Below are 22493 nucleotides of genomic sequence, written 5' to 3'. Positions count from 1 at the left end.
TAAAAATATAAAACTTTGAGTCAAATGAAATGTTGTAGGTTTAAACTGGCATCTTTACATGATTCAAATTCAGTTTTGACTCCTCAAATGACAGTAAATGTAGTAAATCCCATTCAGCTGACATGATTGCAAGAGCATTAAGCTTTGTTTCTACCATAGCTGACCAAAGACAACTTTTTATTCAGACAAAGCTTAGAAAACAATTACTCTGCTTCACAGCTGGCAATGGGTACATTCAAATACAGTCTCAATGCAATGAAAATATTCGGGAAGACATTACTCAGATCTTTGTCATGAAAAAATTTGATGATTTCAGGAGCACTCTTATCCTGCATGTCACAATATATTATAGATGCTGAAAATTGATACATTTTGGCACAAAGCTCAGGCTCTAGATCATTAAAGTAGAGGTTGAGCAACCAGCGAGTGCATGTTTTCTTCTCCTCTTCACTTTGTATTTTTAAGGTTAGGAAATGAAGAATGCTCTATCTACCTGAATCTATGCTAACTTATTAAATAACAGGCAAAACCCTGAAATCCTTACTCAGTCTTCACTTAGAAAAAACTGGACTTGACTTCACTGAGTGTTTTGCTTGAGTAAAGAATATGAACTTCACCAGAAACCTTTGAAAATGATAGTTACTGGCTTCTGTCCTGCAACAGGTGCTGCGAATGCAAACATGTACCCAGAGGTACTCTGCATATGGACAGGGATTGACATTAGTATGTGAACAATAGTGTAGGATAATGATGAGACATAATGGGTGGGGATCAGAGATGTGGGAGGACAAGTTAACAGTAAAATGAATATGTAATAAATAATAAACAGCAGTCCCAGCTCACCACTGTACTTTGGACAGCCATTTTTTCTCAGGTCTTCTTCTCCCTAATAGGCCAAATTCATTTTTTGTATAACTACACTGGAATTAGTGCATCATGGATTATCATCGTTCAGTATGACAATAATGTACTTTGTTAATTTAGTATTGGTCCTAGTATAAAAAATGGCGGAGTGCCCCGGGGTCGGTCCTGGGGCTGGTTTTTTTCAACATCTTCATTAATGATCTGGATGATGGGATAGATTGCACCCTCAGCAAGTTCACGGATGACACTAAACTGGGGGGAGAGGTAGAAATGCTGGAGGATAGGGATAGGGTCCACAGTGACCTAGACAAATTGGAGCATTGGGCAAAAAAAAAAAATCTGAAGAGGTTCAACAAGGATAAGTGTAGAGTCCTGCACTTAGGACGGAAGAATCCCATGCACTGCTACAGTCTAGGGACCAACTGGCTTAGTATCAGTTCTGCAGAAAAGGACCTGGGGATTACAGTGGACGAGAAGCTGAATATGAGTCAACAATGTGCCCTTGTTGTCAAGACGGCTAACAGCATATTGGGTTGCATTAGTAGGAGCATTGCCAGCAGATCGAGGGAAGTGATTATTACCCTCTATTTGACACTGGTGAAGCCATATCTGGAGTATTTCGTCCAGTTTTGGGGCCCCCACTACAGAAAGGATGTGGACAAATTGGAGAGAGTCCAGCGGTGGGCAAGAAAAATGATTAGGGGGCTGGGGCACATGACTTATGAGGAGCGGCTGAGGGAACTGGGCTTATTTAGTCTGCAGAAGAGAAGAATGAGGGGGGATTTGATAGCAGCTTTCAACTACCTGAAGGGAGGTTCCAAAGAAGATTGAGCTAGGCTGTTCTCAGTGGTGGCAGATGACAGAACAAGAAGCAATGGTCTCAAGTTGCAATGGGGGAGGTCTAGGTTGTATATTAGGAATCACTATTTCACTAGGAGGGTGGTGAAGCACTGGAATGGGTTACCTAGGGAGGTGGTGGAATGTCCATCCTTGACAAAGCCCTGGCTGGGATGATTTAGTTGGAGTTGGTGCTGCTTTGAGCAGAGGGTTGGACTAGATGATCTCCTGAGGTCTCTTCCAACCCTAATCTTCTATGATTCTAATTTTATGCTTTGTGAAACCATTCAGATCCTACATTATGGAGTACCGACCATGTACGTCAGTGGTTGGAATGGGCCGTCAAGGAATATGGTCTTCCAGACGTTGACATCTTGTTGTTCCAGAACATTGATGGGAAAGAACTGTGTAAAATGACCAAAGATGACTTCCAGAGACTCACCCCAAGCTATAATGCAGATATCCTCCTCTCACACCTACACTACCTCAGAGAGAGTAAGACAATTTCCCTTCTTTATGATGGTTAGAATAAATATATCAACAGCATTTCCAGTTGTAGTGCCTTTTCAATTTGGGATTTCAGATTTCCCTACCTCAAATGTTACTGCTTCTGAGAATATTATGTAGGGCCTGATCCAAAGCTTATTCAAGTTGATGGAAAGACTCCTATTGACTGGAGTGGGCCTTAGATCAGGCTCATTGTGACTACTTTCAGAAACTATCTTAAGAATATCTCCAAATGTCCATATTAGGCAAAAAATAATTTGAAACCCAGCCAATTCATCCACAATACTGTAGGAAGAAAATCAAAGGGACTTTTGGTGATGATGTTTTTTCTGGTCACATACTCATCTTTCCATTTTAGGTATGAGAACCCTAAATGAGAGTAAAAACATTGATTTATAAAGAAAATTCCAGGCATGATTCTATGAACATATGTGGTCTGTTCTACTCTGCATAGGTGCATGTAACTCTCATTGAAATTAATAGGAGTTATGTACATTCATGGAGAAGAGAACAGAATCTCCTAAATCTGAAAGCAAAGGATTTGTAGCTGATGGCTAACATTCTAAGGGGGAAGAAGGGAACAGTGAATTAATGATTTGAAGGCTGTAGTCTTTGCATAATTTAAAACATTAAAATTAGCAAATATGGTTTTAAAAACAAACAAATATTGCAACACCAGTGTGGTGCAGTCTTTTACACACACACACACACACACACACACACACACACACAAACATCGACAATCAGACTGAAATATTATGTATTAATAATATTATTTAAATGAATACCCTAGTTTAAGCTTTAACTCACACACCTCCCCCACAAATAGCAGAACTAAACTGATTGTTACTAGACTTGCTTTAAAACAATCCTATCAGAGGAAAAATGTTTTTAGAAGATAATTCTCAATTTTTTTTTCATTTTGGTGTTGCTTTTTGTTTTGTTTTGTAGCTCCTCTTCCACATTTGACTTCAGATGATGTTGATAAGGCCTTACAAAACTCTCCACGGTTAATGCATGCTAGAAACACAGGTAATGCTGGCACCGCTCCCATTCCTATAGGTCATCTTCTAAAAGCACAGGATTCCTGTTTGAGTTGCATGCTAAAAAATGGAAATGGTAAATCACCAGGGAGGCAGTGTATTCTCCCCTGATATTTGTGTAAGACTCATATTAGCAGTTATGGGAGTTTTCCACACACACACTGAACAGAGGTGAGATCATTTAGGACCAAATTCTGCAATTGGATCCCTGTGTACAAACTCTTGTACCCATGCAGCTGCAAGGGTCCACCCACATGCAACAAACTGCACTTAGTCTCTAAGGCTCTGATCCTATCCTATCAGATCCACATAGGTGGATCCTTCTGCCTGCATGGAGCCCCACTAAAGTCAATGGAGCACTGTACTGGCTCAGGAGCCCACCTGCACAGATCAGCTTGCAGTATTGGTGCCTAAGTCTGGTTTATTTCTCCCATACAGTGTACTACATCATGGACCCATGCAGTATACTGTATCACATATTTAAATACTATTTTGTCACAAAAAGAACTGGATAAGCAGGGATTTTATGTTTCCCCATTTTAGAAGACAATACTCAGTATTTTGCTGATGGAGTATTTCCAGTTTTAATTTTTTTAATTTAGACTGTATCAACAATAAAATGAAACCTGATAAATTAAAAGGATTTTTATAACCTCACAGAATGTAAAAGATGTGTGGGATTTTTTTAAAGCAAAAATCCCTTTATATTATGCTAGGCCATTATCCCCTACTACTACTATGCTTGGGCCTTTTTAAAGTTGGGGGGTGGGAAGAGAATGTATTTTATGGACTGCTTCCTGTCCCCAGGTTTTCATGCAGGTTCCCTGAGTCTTGTTCTGTGCTGACATCCTACTAAGTGCTGATTCTTCTCTCTGTACAATGCTTTATAAATACACACATAACCCTCCATCACATACATTGTCTATACTATGGGGCTTCTCACTAAGTCTCAGCAAAGTTAGATCTTATTTAAATTTTTTTTAAAAAGTTACTATTCACCCTTCTATGAGCCACCCTGGAGAAGTAGGAAATGAATATGAAACACTCATTAAAAGTATATTTCTTCTGCAAAATTATATGATGTTACAAGATTTCACTCAAAATATTTATAAAAAGAAATCAGTGGAAGTTTTGTTTTGTTCTAGCAGTTGCGTAACAGAGGGTGACATGGAATGCTATGTATTATAATTTGTTTAAATACAAGTTTTGAATATCACGTTATCATGCCTGAGGGTATTAGTTACCTACAGTGACCAGAAATAACAACTATTTAAGAAATGGAAAAGCTAATATCAAAAAGAATGTGAAATATTCTGCAATTTTTCTCCTTCACTATAATAATTAGCACTGTTTCCCTGCAAAATTACAGCATAGTTACTCAAACATTAAATGCTCTTTGCTAAGATCAAATGTTTCATATCCAATATATCCTCTATCTAGGGCTGCTAGGTTTGATCCAAAGTCCATTCAAGTCAAACGGAGCCTCTCCATTCACTTTAATGGTCTTTGGAACAGCCCTTAAATTTCATTTTAAAAGTAGATGGACTTGAGGGTCTTTTCCATCTCTGTCAGTCACAATCCTAATTTAGCAATGAATTTCCCTGCACAGTTATCCAGTAGTTTCTCAGTGAGTCCCTGTTACCTTTTTCTGTGTAATTGCAATGGTGTTGAGATTTATTAGTTTCTCTGCCCAAAACAAAATAATCTGCATTTACTTCACTGGGATTATTGATACACTACAGCTACATAGATGACATTTATGTCAGCAATATCGTACAGTATGTAAGAAAAAGAAATAATAATATTTGTTCTGTTTGGTTCTGTTTGTATAAAAATCTGGGGTGGGAACTTCAAAGGAGCCTGAGGGGATTAGTGTTCAACTTTTAAAAGTCACATAATCCCCTTAGATTTCTTTCAGATTTCCAACCATGATAACTATAAATCTGTTACATGGTTAGAGCTATTTAAATTCCTGAAATAGTCAGACATCATTTCCTGCATCAAACTGGTTATTTTTACAATGTTTCACTATACACCAAGAATTAATTCTCTGGGAGACTGATCCAAAGTCCATGGAAGTAAATGAAAAGACTCCTACTGACTTCCATGGGCTTTGGATCAGGCCCTAGGTTATCTGCTGAAAATATCCACAGGTTAGGGAGATGTACACACTAAATAAAGATAAGGCAACATAAATTGCACTTCACAACAGCTATGAAACCTGCTGAAATCTGAGGCCAGTTTTTCTAAATTTAAAAAATATGGACTTAATTCTCTTCTTACTTACCTTGGTTTACACTGAGGTATCTCCACTAATTTGAATGGATTTACACTGATGTAAATGAGACTAGAATCAGGCCCTATAAACCTCACTCGTGGGTGACAAAACATTTATTCATATGCTTCATTCAAATACATTGACCGGCTGAAATACACTTACCACTGACAGCACTGACTGTGGAAAAAACAGTCCTTATGTGTTTTGTCTCCACTTTTTCCTGCAGGGGGTGCAGCTTTTATTTTCCCAAATACTTCAGTTTATCCAGAAGCAACACAAAGAATTACAACCAGGCCAGGTATGAATGATGATCTTTTTATGTGATGTGATCTTGTTCACTCTCACTACCCCTCTTTCTTTCTCCTTCAGATGTCTCCTATAAAATAGCACAGTATATAAATGTTGAGTAATATATATCTATAGGTATATATGGTCCCCTGTGTGGGATGAAGTGGGAGGGAAGAGCAGCTTAATGAGTCTGTTTTTCTATAGTCATCTGTTTTTGAGGCAGTGTGGCCTAGTGGATAGAGCAGTGGGCTGGTACTCAGGAGATCTCGGTTCTGTTCCTAGCACTTTCCATTGGCCTGCTGAGTGATCTTGGGCAAGTCACTTCACCTGTCTGTGCCTCAGTTTTCCCATCTGTAAAATGAGGATAATGATACTGACCTCCTTTGTGAAGGGCTTTGAGATCTCGTGGAGTAAGTGCTATGTAAGAGTGTGGTATTAGTATTATTATTTGTTTCTTCTCTCTTTGTTTACTGTGTATTTTTGAGACAAAATAACTAGATACCAAGGGTATAAAAGCATAAAAACAAACAACAAGAGATTCTTTAAGTATATCAGAAGTGGGAAAACAATGACAGAATATGTGGGTCTGCTAGATCACCAGGGGTAAAGGGAACAATGAAGGAAGTAAAGAACAATACTAAGAAGCGACAGGATTTCTTCACCACTCAGGGTGTTGGGAAGATACCTAGCCTGGACCTTTGCTTTTCCAATAATAAAGAGCAGGTACTAGCAGGGATTGAGGCAACAGAATAAAGTGATTAAAAAGCAATAAGTCACCAGGTCCAGGTGGTATATATCCAGGAATACTGAAGGGACTTAAAATTGAAGTGACTGAGCTGCTAGTAAAGATATGCAATCTCTAACTAAAACAGCTAGTACATCAGAGGATAGCAGGATAGCAAATTGTGTATGTATATTTTAAAAATGCTCTAGATAGTAATCCAGGAAATTAATCACCACTAAATCTTGCACTGGTTGAAATGATAGTTAAAAATTAAATAACAAAAAAAAAATGTAGACGTTCATAATATAATAGGGTCCAACTGGCAGAATTTCTGCAAGGAAAATCATGCCTCACTTTAATGATATCAATAAAGTATTAGATATAGAAGAACCAGTTGACATAATTCATTTAGACTTTCAAAAGACCTTAAACAAAGCCCCTCACTAGAGGTTACTAAAGAAATTGAGTAGTAATGGGATGAGTGGCAAAATATTGTCATGGATCAAAAACGGGCTAAGACAGAATGCTAAAAATAGGAACAAATGATCAACTCTCATCGTGACAGGAGGTTAACGGTAGGTGCCGCACAGTTCAATTAGGATGACTGATGTTTAATGATCTGGAAAAGGATGGTGACAAAATCTGTGACAAAAGTGAGGAAGCAAAATTTGCAAATGGCACAAAATTATTTAGGTTTGTTAAATCCAGAGAGAACTGTGAGGAACTTCAGTGGGAATTAACCAAGCTAAGTGAATGGGCAATACAATGGCTGATGAAAGTGAATGTTGATAAATGCAATATAATGCGCATTGGAGGGGAAAATTTGAACTATTCCTATACTGAGTTTTAGATTAACCTCATTAATTCAGGGAAAAGGACCTGGGCATCACTATGGACTGTCAATGGAGACCTCTGCTCAGTGTACAACTGCTGTCAAAAAAACTAACAAAATGTTAAGCTGCATAAAGAACAGGGTGGAGAATGATATGGAAAAGATTATTGTGACACTATATAAATCAAGAGTTCCGCTTCATTTGGAATATTTTGTTCAGTACTGGTCACCCCATCTCCAGAATTATATTTGCAGAATTAGAGGGCATTCAGAGAGAAGTGATGAGAATGGTTAAAACCCTGGAAAAGCTCTCCTATGGTGAGCAATTGGTAAGTCAGGGATTTTTTACCCTAGATAGGAGATGACCAATGAGAGGCAGTGCCGGCTCCAGGCACCAGCCTGGCAAGCAGGTGCTTGGGGCGGCCACTCTGGAGAGGGGCGGCACGTCCAGCTATTCGGTGGCAATTCGGCGGACAGTCCCTCACTCCCGCTCAGAGCGAAGGACCTCCCGCCAAATTGCCGCCACAGATTGTGATCACAGCTTTTTTTTTTTTTGGCCCTGATGAGAGGTACATGATAGAACTATTACAAAATAATGAGCGGTTTAGAAAAGGTGGATTGGGAACTTCTATTTTCCATGTGTCTCAATACAAGAATGAGAGGACATTCAATGAAATTGAGAGGAAGCAAATTCAAAACTGATAAAAGGAAATACTTTGTCATACAACACATGAGTAGACTTTGGACCTCGTTGTCATGGGATGTTGTTGAAGCACAGAGCTTAGCAAGATTCAAAGAGAGATTGGACATTTATATGGCTAACAAGAATATTCAATTAGAGTAGTAATGGCAAACACAAATTTATATCAGATAAAACCTGATGCTTCAGAGCTCTCACTAATCTCTAACTAATAGGGGTAGGAGAAGACTACATTGGGAGGAAGATTAGCTCACATCTGTCTACTGTGTGGAGTCTTCAGTCTTCCTCTGAATAGCTGGAAACAGGATAGCAGGCTAGATGGAACACAGGACTTTGCCAGTGCATACTATCCTTAGTGAATACTCCTCTGGATGGTTCATTCATCTTTTTATTTTTTTAACACAGGAGAATCAAATATGATTTCCTTACATAAAATGAAAGTAATTTCTTATATATGTATTTCCTTTCTGTCTGTATTTTTATTAATTATTTGTTGTTTATTCTGTGAATCAAGAATGTTGATAAAGGTATGTTTAAAACATGATCAAATACATTAATATGATCCCTGAAATAACATATACAAGAGTTATACAATATACAATAAAATTGTATTATGCCCACTGTCGTCATGCTCTCTCCTCCCCCATGGTACCCCACAGGGCTTGGTCAGAAGGGAAACCACATTGCTTCATGGGAGATGTAGTCTAGCCAGGGAGCCCAGCCCAGAGCAGAGAACTACAGCTCCCAGGAGGCTATGCAACACCAAAGGGAGATGCAGTATAATGTTGAACTGATTCAAAATGAAATGTTTTGGGTCAGTTCAGTTAACCAAAATATTTCAGTTTGGGTCCAACTGACCTAAAATGTAAGATTTCATTTGATTTTTCCCAACAGAAAATCAAAACAATTGAGTAAAACAGAAATTTCCAACAGAAACTCTTGATGTTTCAGAAATTGTATTTTCTGTTGAAAAATCACTTCAGCAGAAAATTCCTGATAACTCTAGTTTTCAGACAAGGTCCAAATCTTAAGTAGAATGGGGACAGCCTAACTTCTATAGAGAAGCTATTCCATAACTAAATGTCCTTTTTCTAATAACAGGAGTAGATGTGATTATCCTCGAGGCAGTCATTGATTACAAGTAAAAAGAAAAAGAGGCATAGAGGATGCTAAAGTAAAAATGCATCAACCAAACATTGGGAAGCAATTCCAGAGAGTGAATCAAAATTAAACAATCACCATTGTTAAATGAATATAATGGAGAATAGGAAGTGAGTGAGGTTCCTGAAGAATTAGAATGACAAAGTCATATTTCTTCAGCTGTCCTGGTAATAGAATACCAGGAATTTTTTCCAAGTTAAAAGTGATACACTGTAGTAGCTCAGGAAGGACTAATATGGGATTACCTAAATGTCTCATCAAACCAGAGTGAATTACAAGATCTGTTCTAGATAAGGACATAATGTTCCCATTTCTCATGAGTAAAAACAGACCTGCTTATCTATGATAGCAATATGTTTAACAAAATACAAATCATTGTTCAAATAAACTCCCAGATCCTGAACTAAGAATGAAGTCTTAATTTTGATGCTGTTTCAAGTAGGCCTGAGAGCTGGATCTTTCCTTTAAAAGAGGGCGTAGTCACACAACCATATGAGGATGTGTTTTGCCTCTTGACTCAAGAGTTTTCTCACAATACTAAATTTATACTATTTAATGAATTTCAGGTATGTGGTATTTTAAAAATAAAATTCTAACAACTAGCACTTCTATGCAGATGCACAAGTGCCATGCAACTTCCCTTTATATACAGTTACACAAGAGTTTACAATCTGAGGTACTCCCCCTCCCCATCCCTCTCAAGAAAGCAAACAAAGAATGGGAAGGAGGGCAGACTGGCTGGTGACAGGCACATATCTCATTAGTTTCATGTTTTTCCCCTTTCCTACCTTCTTTGTGGGAGAGTGAAGGGTTAGGAAAAATTGGAACTACCAACACGTGTACTTGACAACACCTTTTCCCCCCTTTGCTTGTATATTGTGTCCTACTCCTCATCCCTCTGGGCTAGATTTTTGGCCCAGCTCAAGATGTTGCACACACTGGTCACATACACCTGGCTGGGAATACCACCAGCGTGGAAGGGTTCTCAGCAGGTGCAGCATAGCCAGCTTGTGCACCTCCCACGATGCTTCCTGGTGCACAGGGCTTCTAGGTGGAGGATATAGGTATGACAAGGCTGGCAGCAGCAAGCAAAGGGGAGTGGATGAAGTAGGTGGCACCCTGACAGTCCTCAGCTGGCTTATGATCCATTGTGGATCATAGCCACCTAGCACTTGTTTAGAGTAGCCCCCAGGCTGCTCTAATCTTCATCCAGAGCTGGGCAGAGGATCAGGATCAGCTCCCTGACAGCACCCCCTCCGTTTCCGCTGTGTGCAGTAGAAGCTGGGCACAGCACACAATTTGAAACTTTGTCTGTTTTCGTTTTCCTTTGGGATGGTAAGTTCTCCAGGGAGAAGACTATCTCTAACTATATGCTTTAATGGTACTGAGCACAATTGGATCCCAATTTGATTGGGGCTTCTGGGTGCGACTATACTGTACTATAATAAATAATTATAATAGTACTGTATACAGTTACTCAGATCAGAGATAAATACCTATACAGTTAGCACTATTTTCTCCAATTCTCCATGTTTCCACAAGAGAAGAATGTGGTATAAAATTGGAAAAATCAAGGATAACAAGGCACAGTTACTTAAAATATAATACAGAATAAAAAGTGTATATCTCAGCAAAACCGAAATTTTGAGAGTGTAAGATTCCATCAGACCACAGTGATGGCAGTGCCAGTTATACACTCAAGCCAAACAGACTAAATAAATTAAAGGCAATTTGGTTGTGAATTACATATTACACTTTGTTTCCATTCAATTCGCTCTCTAGTAGTGTCTGAGAATGGGCAGATATACAAAAGCCACACTCAGAGTCAAACTGCCTTCTCAGCTGGTTCACTACTTCCTACCTGATTGCATTTTTAAAGACTGTCAAACAACCTTTCTAAAAGAAAGCTAAGACACTATTAAGAATCTGCCATCCATCCAAAGGAGTCTATGCTCCTACCTTAATACAGCACTGATTTGGCAATAGGTGTATTTTATTTCCTTTCTTGAGCTCTCAAAACAGGCCCAAAGTTAGTATATTATATATATTATAGCTACTGGAGCAGAGCAAAAAGAGGCTCCATATGGCCCAAACTAAGGTTGAAATTAATGAAAGGGGAGGACAAGGAACCACACAGCTCCCTTCATCCCCAAGCTAGCCAATGAGTGGCTGGACACTCCTGTGTCCCCTCACTGTGTGTTCTCCATCCCCATTCAACTGGGGTTGTCCCAGTCACTGCCGCCCAGCCCATTGTTTCCCACCTACTGAAGTGGTTGCGTGGCATTGCACTGTGAGGGTTACAGACATGTGAGCTGTCATTGTCATGTTAACTTGTAGGGTGTTTCCGTTTCTTTTAGCAACTATTTGAAATTGTTTTTATGGGAATGACAATGGGGAATACTCAAGTGTAAGCCATCAGTTAACTGTTAGCCAAAAAGAGGTGGGTTTTGTGAATGATTCTGAAAAAGGAGAGTGAGATTGCTTGGTGCACAAGAGGAGAAATGCTGTATCCAGTATAAGAATAAAAGAAGGAGCCATAGGTGGGAGAACAAAAGGCAAATGAAGGCAGCAGAGTTAAGAGAGTAAAGGGCACATGCACAGGAAAAAGTAGGAGACAAGGGCAGAGATGTAGGTATAGCAGAGGTACAGGATATTTAACATAGCCCCACTGGGTCCAAAGGATATCCGGACTAGCCATTGCCTCAGTTACAGAGCAAATCCTTCCAAATGCTCTGTGATGAATAAGAATAAATAATTTCTTTATTAAAAAGTTACATCACATTAAATAAAAGAAAATGAAGTTTATCAAAAGTCTTAGTAGTTACTTAGTGGAACATCATAATAACAAGACCAGTACTATACTGTCCCCACTAATATTCTCACTGGATGTGACCATATGTAGCTCTCAAGCCTTCCACATTGCAAACAGCAGCTACGGAGCCTCCTCTCGAGGAGTGACAGCAGCAGACTAACAAGGCAGCAAAAAGACCAAAATCCATTTTCTTAAAACAATGAATGGTAGAAGAGACTTTCATCTGACGAACAGTGATGGGAAATCTCACTTGAGTGACTAACACTTACTCCTGTCTCCAACCCCCAGGGATCCTTGAACCCACTCCAGTCAGCCAGGCTCTAGCATGAGCTGTCAAAGTGCCTGCTCAGTCCCTTCCCCTACATCCCAGTGGAAGTGTGTGTGTGTGTGTGTGTGGAGGGAGGGGGTGGGAGATGTTAAAGGCAAGAGAAGAGTTGTGGAGACCCTGGAAGATGAGGACAATACATGTGAATGTGAGGTGGAAGGAGACAAGAAGCCAGAGAAGAGACATGGTCACAGCAATGGGGGAGGGCGAAGATATTTTTGCAGTGGCATGGTGAGTAGACTGCAGGGGAGAAAGGAAAGAGGCAGGTAGTTAGGGAGGCCAGGGTGCAGCTGTCAGGGTGAGAGATGACTAAAAGGATCAGGGGCGTGGCAATGGGGATCCTTCTCATTTCCATAACCTTCCCATGTCCAGTGATTTAGCCATTAAGAATGTGTCACACTTTATGCCATATATACTTAAGACAATTTATTTTTCTCTACAGATTTATCGTATGAACAAGCCAGAAGGTCTGCATGGACAAGTCATAGTCACCCTGCTCCTCAATCAAAAGGTTAAGCATCTGCTTACTTTCTAGCATAGGGGCCTAATTCATGTCAGGAGTATCTCCTCTGGAAATAGAATTCAAACTTGAACACCTATGTTATGCCGCAGAATTCTGCGTTTGGGTATTCAAACTATTATTTGGGTGTGTGAAACTGGTAACTTGGGTATCAAAGGGCTGGTCTGAGAATTTAAATAAGAATTTGGGTGTTTTAAACTTAGGCACCCAGATTTGAAAATCCACCTACAGTAGGCCTATTTTTGATATTACTCACTCGGGAAAAGAAAAGTAGTAAGAGTTTGGATCAATGTAAGATCCTCAGCTCTACCAATAAATCAAACAGAGATATAGAGTGTAAGCACTGTAGACTCTGTAGAAAAAATAGATTAATACTTACTGAGTAGTTGAAATGTTTTAAAAGTGATTTGAGTATTCCTTCTAAAGATTGTTCTTTGAGGTTTGGGGTCCCATTTTCTCTTCTATGACTGCAAGCAGAGAGGAGTTTAAGGGGGAGCTCTGCCTCTGTGGAATGGTCCCCTTCCCTTCCCACTCCAAGAAAGCTCCTTCATGGGGACTGTCTGGGATTCTAGCTCCACAAAGTTGGAGGGAGCAGGCCACAGCTGGACTCCTCTGGATTCTCCCCACCCCAACCTGCAGGAGAGCACAGTGCAAGCCCCTTATTGCCAGTGGATGCCATGAGATCCACAAGGAAAAAGGGGTTAAAACACTAGCTTCTTCTATTGGGGGAGAGGGAAACCACACAGACACCCCTCCTCTACCACAATGGAAGAAATCAGAGGAAACACTATCTGTAAATCATTAGAACTCATAGATTTTCCTCTCCCCTGCATGGGTTAGTCATGTATAAGGAAGAACAGAGGCACTTCTTTGCGATTTATACAGTATATGCTCCCTCCAAAAAGTAACTTTACATGTACGTTATTTAGGAGAAATTCATTGTTTCTTCTCCACCCTACATCAGTATCTCTGACAGAAAACAACAGATATATGTCGTGTTGGAAAAAGTCAAATAGTGACAGAACTTGCCTCAAGCTGAAGACTTTCTGCTTTAGAATTTCTCATATTTGATACTGTCTTAGCAGACAAGTCCAATAAACATGTGAATATTATGCCAGATGTAATTATCAGTAACAACTGTGTCCTTCCAGTAGGGCCCAAACCTGCTCTTACTGAAGTCACAGGCATGTCAGGCATGTTTGCATTTATTTTAATGGGAGCATGAATAGGTCAGATCAGTTTAACATATCAGGGCAAATCTCATAGTTGACATCACCAAGTGCTGAGCTGTTGAAGTCCAGTGAGTTGACTCTTATTGTGCCAGTGATTACTTTGGTCCATCCAATGTAAGACAGTTTTGGTGACTGATTTTGAAACTAGAAAAAATAGATAAATGTATGAATTTTTCTATTTTCAGCTACCCAACCATCATCATCAACAGTGCCCAAAACAGAAGACCAGCGACCTCAGTTAGGTGTGTGTAACTTTATTTAAGTTGGATCTGGGTTAAATGGAATATATTAAATGTGATCTGAAGTGCACTGTAGTCTGCCAACAAATAGCCAACTACAAGAGCAGACGCAAGCAATTAGCAGAGATCCCCTCATAGTGGCTGGGCTCATTGCAGCATCCTCCATGGTGGCTGAATTGTGTATTCGTGTCTTGGGTGTACTGGTGATTCAAACTGAGACCCCCCGTGATTTACAAATCAAAGATTCAAGAATACAAATTAACAATTTGCAGGAAAGTTGGATGTGGTGGACCTCCAAGTTGCCAACATACTGTCACAACTCATTGTGACTTTCTTTTAGTAATTCTGTGGTGTTTAGATGCTGCTTGTATTATTAGAACTGGGAGCACAGGCTGTTGCGAGTCTGAAAGGACAGGAAACAGGAAGGAGGGGGAAGGAGTTGAGGAAGCTGGGAGAGTTACAGCTTGGAGAAGAGACTTTCACTGTAAATAAAGTTCTGTTGAAGTTGTTAATACTTTGCCTGGTGGATACAACGTTTTGGCGATGAGGATGGGATCGTCTGCCTCTGAACCCACCTGCACCCTTTCTGCAAAGCCCAGGTGAGCCTCCAATTGCTTTTACTGCCTGGATCCGTATGTTTGAGACTTATCTGCTTGCAATCAGTGCTACAGAGATTTCTGAAGTAAGAAAGCGTGCTCTGCTAATCCACTGCCTTGGAGCAGAAGGGCAATGTATATTTTACACTTTTCCCCTTGCAGATGATAAATATAAGACTGCACTCACTGCATTGAAGAACTTTTTTGTGCCAAAAGTGAATGTAGTAGCTAATCGCTACAGATTTCGCCAGTGTGAGCAGAAACCAGGGGAGACTATAATGCAATATATTGCTTCCCTGAGGAGTCTGATTGCAACGTGTGACTTTGGGAATATGGCAGATGAGATGATTAGAGACCAGTTGAGAAAACAACCGCGCTTCGTGTAAGAGAACGCTTACTTCTAGAACCACACCTTACACTAGAAAAAGCAATAACCATTGCTACTCGGATTGAGTCAGCTACAGCTGAAGCCAAAATAATGAGCCAGGGTACAGGAGGCCTAGTCCAGGCTGTGACTCCTTTGCAGAAAAGTTCACTATCACTGCAGACAAACAATTGCAAAAGGAAAACTAATGAAAAGCCACTCAGCCAGGAAATGCAAAATACAGTAAACGCATGCTTTCGCTGTGGATCCCCACAACATCTTGCAAGGTACACAGGATGTCCAGCAAAAGTAGCTCAATGCAATCATTGCAAAAAGATTGGGCATTTTGCTAAAGTATGTCGCAGTAGCCAGTTCAATCAACAGGTGCATGCAGTTACAATACCAGATGTTACTGTGCTGAGTGTAGACAAAATCACTACTGCACATATTCCAGAACAGATAAAGTGCACTGTAAATGTTTCTGCCATACCCTCAGGCAAATCACACTCTGTTCAGCTAATGTTGGACACTGGCTCAGCAGTATCTATACTACCTGATTCCATCTATTTGCATTACTAAAGATGTGCCTCTTACTGAACCCAAACTTCACTTGGTATGCTTAGGGTTACCATACGTCCGGATTTTCCCGGACATGTCCGGCTTTTTGGGCTCCAAATCCCCGTCCGGGGGGAAATCCCCAAAAGCCGGACATGTCCGGGAAAATCGGGACATGCCGGGGGCGCGGGGGCCAGCGGTGCCGAGCCGGGGGCGCGGGGGCCAGGCTGGGGGCTCGGGGGCCGGGCACCGGCAGTGCTGGGCGGGCCGGGGGTCTCGGCTGGGGGCCCGGGGCCCGGGCCGGCCCAGGCTGGAAACGCCGGGGGGGCCAGACTGGGCCGCGCCTCCTCCCCCCCCACACCCCCCTTACCTGCTTCAAGCTTCCCAAGAATCAAATGTTCGCGGGAAGCAGGGGAGGGGGCGGAGTTGGGGCGGGGGCCTCGTGGAGTGTCCTCCTTTTGGAGGCTCAAAATATGGTAACCCTAGGTATGCTATTTGAAAAACCATATTCCAGTACATGGCTGCCTGCCAGCAATAGTACTTTTGGAGATCGCTGTGTAACTGCGGAGTTCTACATTGTCCACAAAGGCACTGATATCCTTGGCAGAGATTTATTAGCTGCTTTAAATCTCAGGGTAGTTAATGGACGAATTGATCTTCCTCAGCAAAGCACTCTTGCGGTACACACACCAGTTTCAGCTGGGACCCAACTCCAGGTTGAGGAGAAACTCGGCTGTACTTATGGGTTTCTGCATAAAGTTGAAATGCAGAATAATGTGATGCCTGTACGACAGAAATTACGGCGCTTACCATTTTCAGTCAGGGAAGCTGTTTCAGAGGAACTTAGAAAACTTGTTCAAAAGGACATTATTGAAGAGATTAACTCCTCGGAATGGGTTTCACCTATAGTAGTAACGCAGAAGGGTGGAGACATTCGCCTTTGTGTGAACTTAAGGGAGCCAAATAAAGCTATTGTGATTACAGCCATCCTCTTCCTCACATAGAAGAAGTATTTGCAGAATTCCGTGGAGCAAAGATGTTTTCTACTCTTGATTTGCAGAGCGCATACCACCAGGTTATGTTGCATGAAGACAGCAGAGACCTCACAGCATTTATTACACATGAGGGACTATTTTGTTTTAAACGTATTCCATATGGTCTCGCATCAGCCCCAAGTGCCTTCCAAAAAATGATGTAATTGATTCTGAAGAATCAACATGGAGTTCAGTGCTATTTGGATGATATTACTGTGTCTGGAAATACTACTGAGGAGCATGACAATAACCTGCAGTCTGTACTAAACTGCATCAGCAAAGCAGGCCTCAAGCTCAATAGGTCCAAATGCAAATTTAGACAAATTGAACTCTCCTTTCTGGGGCATACAATTTCACAGGCTGGACTAAAACCTGATCCAGATCATATCCTGGCAATTTCAAATGCTCCTGCTCCAACAGATTTGCAAACCTTACATTCCTTCTTGGGTCTTACCTCCTGGTATGCAAAATTCATTCCCAATTATGCTTCTGTCATTGAACCGTTACGAGAATTACTACGGAGAAGTTCAACCTTATTGTGGACAACGGATGCACAAATTAGTTTCGAAAGAGTGAAAGACTTGATTGTACATAGTCCAGTACTTGCATTATTCAGTCCCGCATTGCCCACAATTGTAACTACTGATGCTTCTGATTATGGACTTGGGGTTGTCCTCACACAACTTCATGAGGACAACACAGAGAGGACTGTTGCATTTGCTTCAAGGACACTAAGTAATGCTGAGAGAAAGACAGTTGAACAGAACCAAGCAAAGTCTAAGGCTTTCACAGACAAATGGTGGAGTGCTAAGGAACCAAAGTTTGAGTGTGGTTCCTTTGTTAGAATATGAAAACCTGGAATCTTACGCAAAGGGGACCATAAATTCACAGCTCTTCTTAAAATCATACAGAAGAAGGGACCTTACACCTGTCGACTTTCTGATGGGTGGGTATGGAATGCTGCTTATCTTGCACCTGCCTATGCACCAAGAGGAGATTATGCCAACACCCAGTCTGCATTGGATGACTTCACTGTAGAACCAACACAACAAGACATTGAAATGGAACCGGGCCTTGAGAGACAGTCTATTAGACTCAGACGACCACCTGCCTGGACTAAAGACTATGTTATGTAGTATCTACAGTGTTTTCAGTGTAATATTCCTGCCAACGGTATAGTGTCTTGTTTCATATTTGTTCCTGGGGTTAGAACAACAATGTTTATTTTAATTTGGAAAGTTTCTTAAGAGAGGAGGGAATGTGGTGTTTAGATGCTGCTTGTATTATTAGAACTGGGAGCACTGGCTGTTGGGAGTCTGAAAGGACAGGAAACAGGAAGGAGGGGGGAGGAGTTGAGGAAGCTGGGAGAGTTACAGAGTGTGCAGCTACAGCTTGGAGAAGAGACTTGCACTGTAAATAAAGTTCTGTTGAAGTTGTTAATACTTTGCCTGGTGGATACAACAAATTCTTACAAGGGTCTTGTTGCCTTCAAGGGGATCATTGAGCTATTAAGCAAAGCACGCATATTCAGTTCAAGTACAAAAATGTGGAATCTAAGGATTTCAAAGGATTCTGTTCATAATGACTGGCTGGAGTATTAGCATCAGAAAAATGTACAGAAGTGAAGATTTCAGTATCTAGGAGAAATATAGATAAAACTGGAATTCTTCACACAATCCTACTAGAGTTTGAAATCCTGGATTCCTGAAATACAGGGCTGAAAGCTGGAAGGATTTTCACTATCAGGAGAAAGTATCAGTTTTATCAGATTATGTTCAAGTAATCCTGAAAGGTGAATGAGTTTTGTGGCTGTAAAGCAATTAGTTCATTGTATGGGACAGAAACCCATAGTATTACGTTATTGTCCCTTGAATGAGAAAGTACATCAAAAATTCTGAGTCAGTAATGGCTTTTACTAATGGCAAAATTATAGAAATGGGAGATGAAGTACACCTGCAGCATAATCTGGATTCAGATAGACACCGATTCTGTGTTTTTTAAATGCACTTTTCATTATTCTGGATTTTGTTATAGCTAAATAAGAATATGTGCATGACTGCATTCCATTAGCTTGAATTGTTTATATGTATGTGGTTTGAGAAGTATTATTATTGTTGTTTGTCAAAATAGCATTTCTTAGTTTAATATAATCGGGCCTCCAAAGGCTTTCAAGAAATATACAGTAACTCCTCACTTAACGTTGTTGTTATGTTCCTGAAAAATGCAACTTTGAGTGAAATGATGTTAAACAAATCCAATTTTCCCATAAGATTTAATGTAAATGCGGGGGGTTAGGTTCCAAGGAAATTTTGGGGGGGCAGTCAAAAGCCATTATATACTGTACAGTACTGTACTGTACTGTGGTTGGGAAGTGCTCCTGGTTTACCCCACACAGATACAGCCCGCTGCAGGCAAGGACTCTAGGAAGGAAGCATCTTCACAGCAGCAGAGGTAGTTTCCCCGGAGAAGAATAGGCGCCAACTTTGCCGGGGGATGCTCCAGGCCCACCTCTTCCCACCCCCACTCCACCTCCTCTCCGGAGCACACTGCATCCCCACTCCTCCCCCCACCCACCAGCTGTTTGGCGGTGCTTAGGACTTTCTGGGAGGCAGGGGGAGGAGTGGAGACGCAGCCCTTCCCCACTCCTTCCCCACTCTCCCAGTGCTTTGCACTTAGGACTTTCTGGGAGGGAGGGGGAGGAGCGGGGAAGCACCGCGTCTCCACTCCTCCCCCTCCCTCCCAGAAAGTGACGAAGACGCAGCATTTCCCCGCTCCTCTCCCTCCCTCCCAGAGCTTCACACTTAGGACTTTCTTGGAGGGAGGGAGAAGAGTGAAGACCGCGGCGCTTCCCCGCTCTTCCCCCTCCCTCCAAGAAAGTCCTAAGCACCTGGGAAGCGCTGGGAGGGTGGGGAGGAGGCGGAAAAGAGGAACTTGTGCAATGCTCCCTTGTAAAGTTGCTGCTCTTTCACAAAATTGTACAAGCAGTGAATAGAGCAGGCAGCCAAACGACGTTTTAAGGGAGCATTGCATAACTTTAAACGCGCATGTTCCCTAACTGAGCAACAAAGTAACTTTGAAACAACGTTAAGCGGGCGGATGTTAAGTGAGGAGTTACTGTATTGCTAATTTATGTAAACTTTTTGAGAACATTTAGTTGCTGTGTGCGCACTATGATTAGTATTTTACATTTATAAAGAACGCAACCTGAGTATCCTCTTGGCTGTAAAACTGGCAGCCACCTGAGAGCAGCTGTCAAGTGGCCAGAGAACTTAGGGCCCTGAGAAGGACTTGAAGCTCTTCTACTGCCCTCTAGTTTTGGCTTTGGTATTTGTGGAACAGAATCCCTTTTCCGTTTGTTTCTTGATTTGAATGGGGTTTTCAAAGGAGCCTAAAGGAATTCTGTGCAAGAACCATTGAAATGCTATGGGAGCTGGGTGCCTAACTCCCTTTGGCTTCTTTGAAAATCCCAAGCATGGGTCTTATATAGCATATTCCTTGATGGATCTAATTTTCATAGACGATTCAACCCAACCTCCATTGCATGCATTCAGCTATGCACTTGCAAAGCACTTAATGGATGCTATTTTTGTACATTAAAGGTTTTGCTTTGCATTCGTAAATTCTGCTATTTGCTTATGCAAAAATAGTGCACAAAAACAAATGATGTGAAACAAACTAGGTTACACAGAAATAGAGGCCACAGCCCATTAGGGCAGGATCTGTTACTTTGTTATATGTAGTGTGGGACATGGGTCATTTGCAGGTTTAAACTATTGACACGCTGTCTGATGTGGCTCAGAACTGAGTGTGTCAATCTTAAGTCAGACTGTCAGAAAACAGGGCAGACACCCCAAACTGGTGGTATGTTCTATAATAGATTTCACCAAGACAGTAACAAATGTGCATTCCTGTATTACTATATTAGTCTTACCATGGAGTCACAAACAGTTCCCTTAGGCTCTCCAGTGCATTTTGCCATCCAGACAAACTAGACTTTATGATATTGGTCAGTATGCCAAATACACATCACATTAGGTTACTTCCTACCCCAAAGGACCAGTCATTTACCCCAAGTCAAATTGGTAGTCTGGATCTCACCAAAGACAACGCTGAAGCCAATTTCTCTTGTAAACCAACTAAAGGTTTATTAGTTAAGAAAAGAAATGAGAGTAATTGAGAGGTTAAAGCAGATAACATTCATTAACCAGTGAGTCAAAGCTTGCAAGTCCAAAATGTTAAGAGAGTTGTAGTAATTTGCTAGATTTCCAAAAGTTCCTCAGGGTTGCCCAGTGTAATTCCGGCATCTCTGTCCACTTGTTCAGTATTCCACCCTGTTAGAATCCAAAATAGTTCAGAGATGCAGGATCATTCCCTTAAACCAGTATTTATAGATCAGTGGTTCTCAAACTTTTGTACTAGTGACTCCTTTCACATAACAAGCCTCTGAGTGTGACAGTCCCTTAAAATTAAAAGCATTTTTATATATTTAACACCACTATAAATGCTGGCGGCAAAGCGGGGCTTGGAGTGGAGGCTGAGAGCTCACGACCCTCCATGTAATCACCTTGCGATCCCCTCAGGGGTCCCAACCTCCAGTTTGAGAACCCCTGCTATAGGCCTTGGCTAAACTCGGGACTTTCTAGCGCTGCCGCGGCAGCGCTATGAAGCACAAGTGTAGTCGCGCCGCCAGCGCTGCGAGAGCTCTCTCCCAGCGCTGTGTGTACTCCACCTCTCTGAGGGGAGTAGCTTGCAGCGCTGTGAGCGAGCGTGCAGCGCTGCAGGCTCTGATTACACTGGCGCTTTAAAGCGTTGCACTCGCTGTGCTTGGGGGGGGGGCGTTTTCACACCCCTGAGCGCAGCAAGTTGCAGCGCTGTACAGCGCCAGTGTAGCCAAGGCCATAGATCCTTCACCCAGAAGACAATCTGACAGGTGTCTTCACCCATATGAGTCCTTCCTTAGAGAAAGAATAAATAATGCAGACAGTCTGTGAATTCCCATTGTTACTTAATGGCCCTGGCTTTGAAGTGAACAAGCTTCTTCATTCACAGCCATTAAGTCCTTCATTAACATATGCAATGTTTCTTTGAGGAGCAACAGCAAATAACGTTCTTTCATTAGTTTTCCTGAAGTTCACACCAAACATTTTAACATTAACACGCACTTAAATCTAAGGTTATCTAATTATAGGGTATACATAAGATATATGTAATGTAATAGCCAAGAACTGGTTATAGATAAGCGAAGGCAATAACCTTAGCATTTCACTAGTTTTCATTAATGCAAAGCAAATGTAATTACCAGGGCATATGCTATGTAAATGTAAGTGATAACAACCCCTTTTGTTCTAGTCTAACAAGTGAATTGGCCTATGCCTACTAGCCCACATAACGTTTCATTGAGATTCACACAAAAGTGAATTGGCCTATAGCTCTGATTTGAGCTGGCAACTGCTAGACAGCATCACATATATTATTCTCACAGCAAAATGACTGACCAAGTATTAACAGAAGTACTGGGAGCATAAGCTTTCGTGGGTAAGAACCTCACTTCTTCAGATGCAAGAAGAAGTGAGGTTCTTACC

At 41.3% G+C, this 22493-nt stretch overlaps 1 protein-coding gene across 6 annotated transcripts in view; it reads left to right on the top strand.

Moving 5' to 3' along the window:
* Nucleotides 1-22493, top strand: part of ERG (ETS transcription factor ERG) — a 215070-nt gene that overhangs the window by 186291 nt on the left and 6286 nt on the right. For 5 of the 6 annotated variants that reach the window (XM_034752850.1, XM_034752882.1, XM_034752845.1 and 2 more), the window contains 5 exons: nt 1993-2196; nt 3160-3240; nt 5756-5827; nt 12814-12882; nt 14309-14365. In XM_034752850.1, coding sequence (XP_034608741.1) covers nt 1993-2196; nt 3160-3240; nt 5756-5827; nt 12814-12882; nt 14309-14365 — 483 coding nt within the window. The remainder of the gene's footprint in view (nt 1-1992; nt 2197-3159; nt 3241-5755; nt 5828-12813; nt 12883-14308; nt 14366-22493) is intronic. The other variant, XM_034752875.1, reaches the window with a different exon arrangement.

The sequence above is a fragment of the Trachemys scripta genome, chromosome 1, assembly GCF_013100865.1.
Source record: "Trachemys scripta elegans isolate TJP31775 chromosome 1, CAS_Tse_1.0, whole genome shotgun sequence".
Taxonomy (NCBI): Eukaryota; Metazoa; Chordata; order Testudines; family Emydidae; genus Trachemys; species Trachemys scripta.
This window is presented reverse-complemented; position numbering and strand designations above follow the sequence as displayed.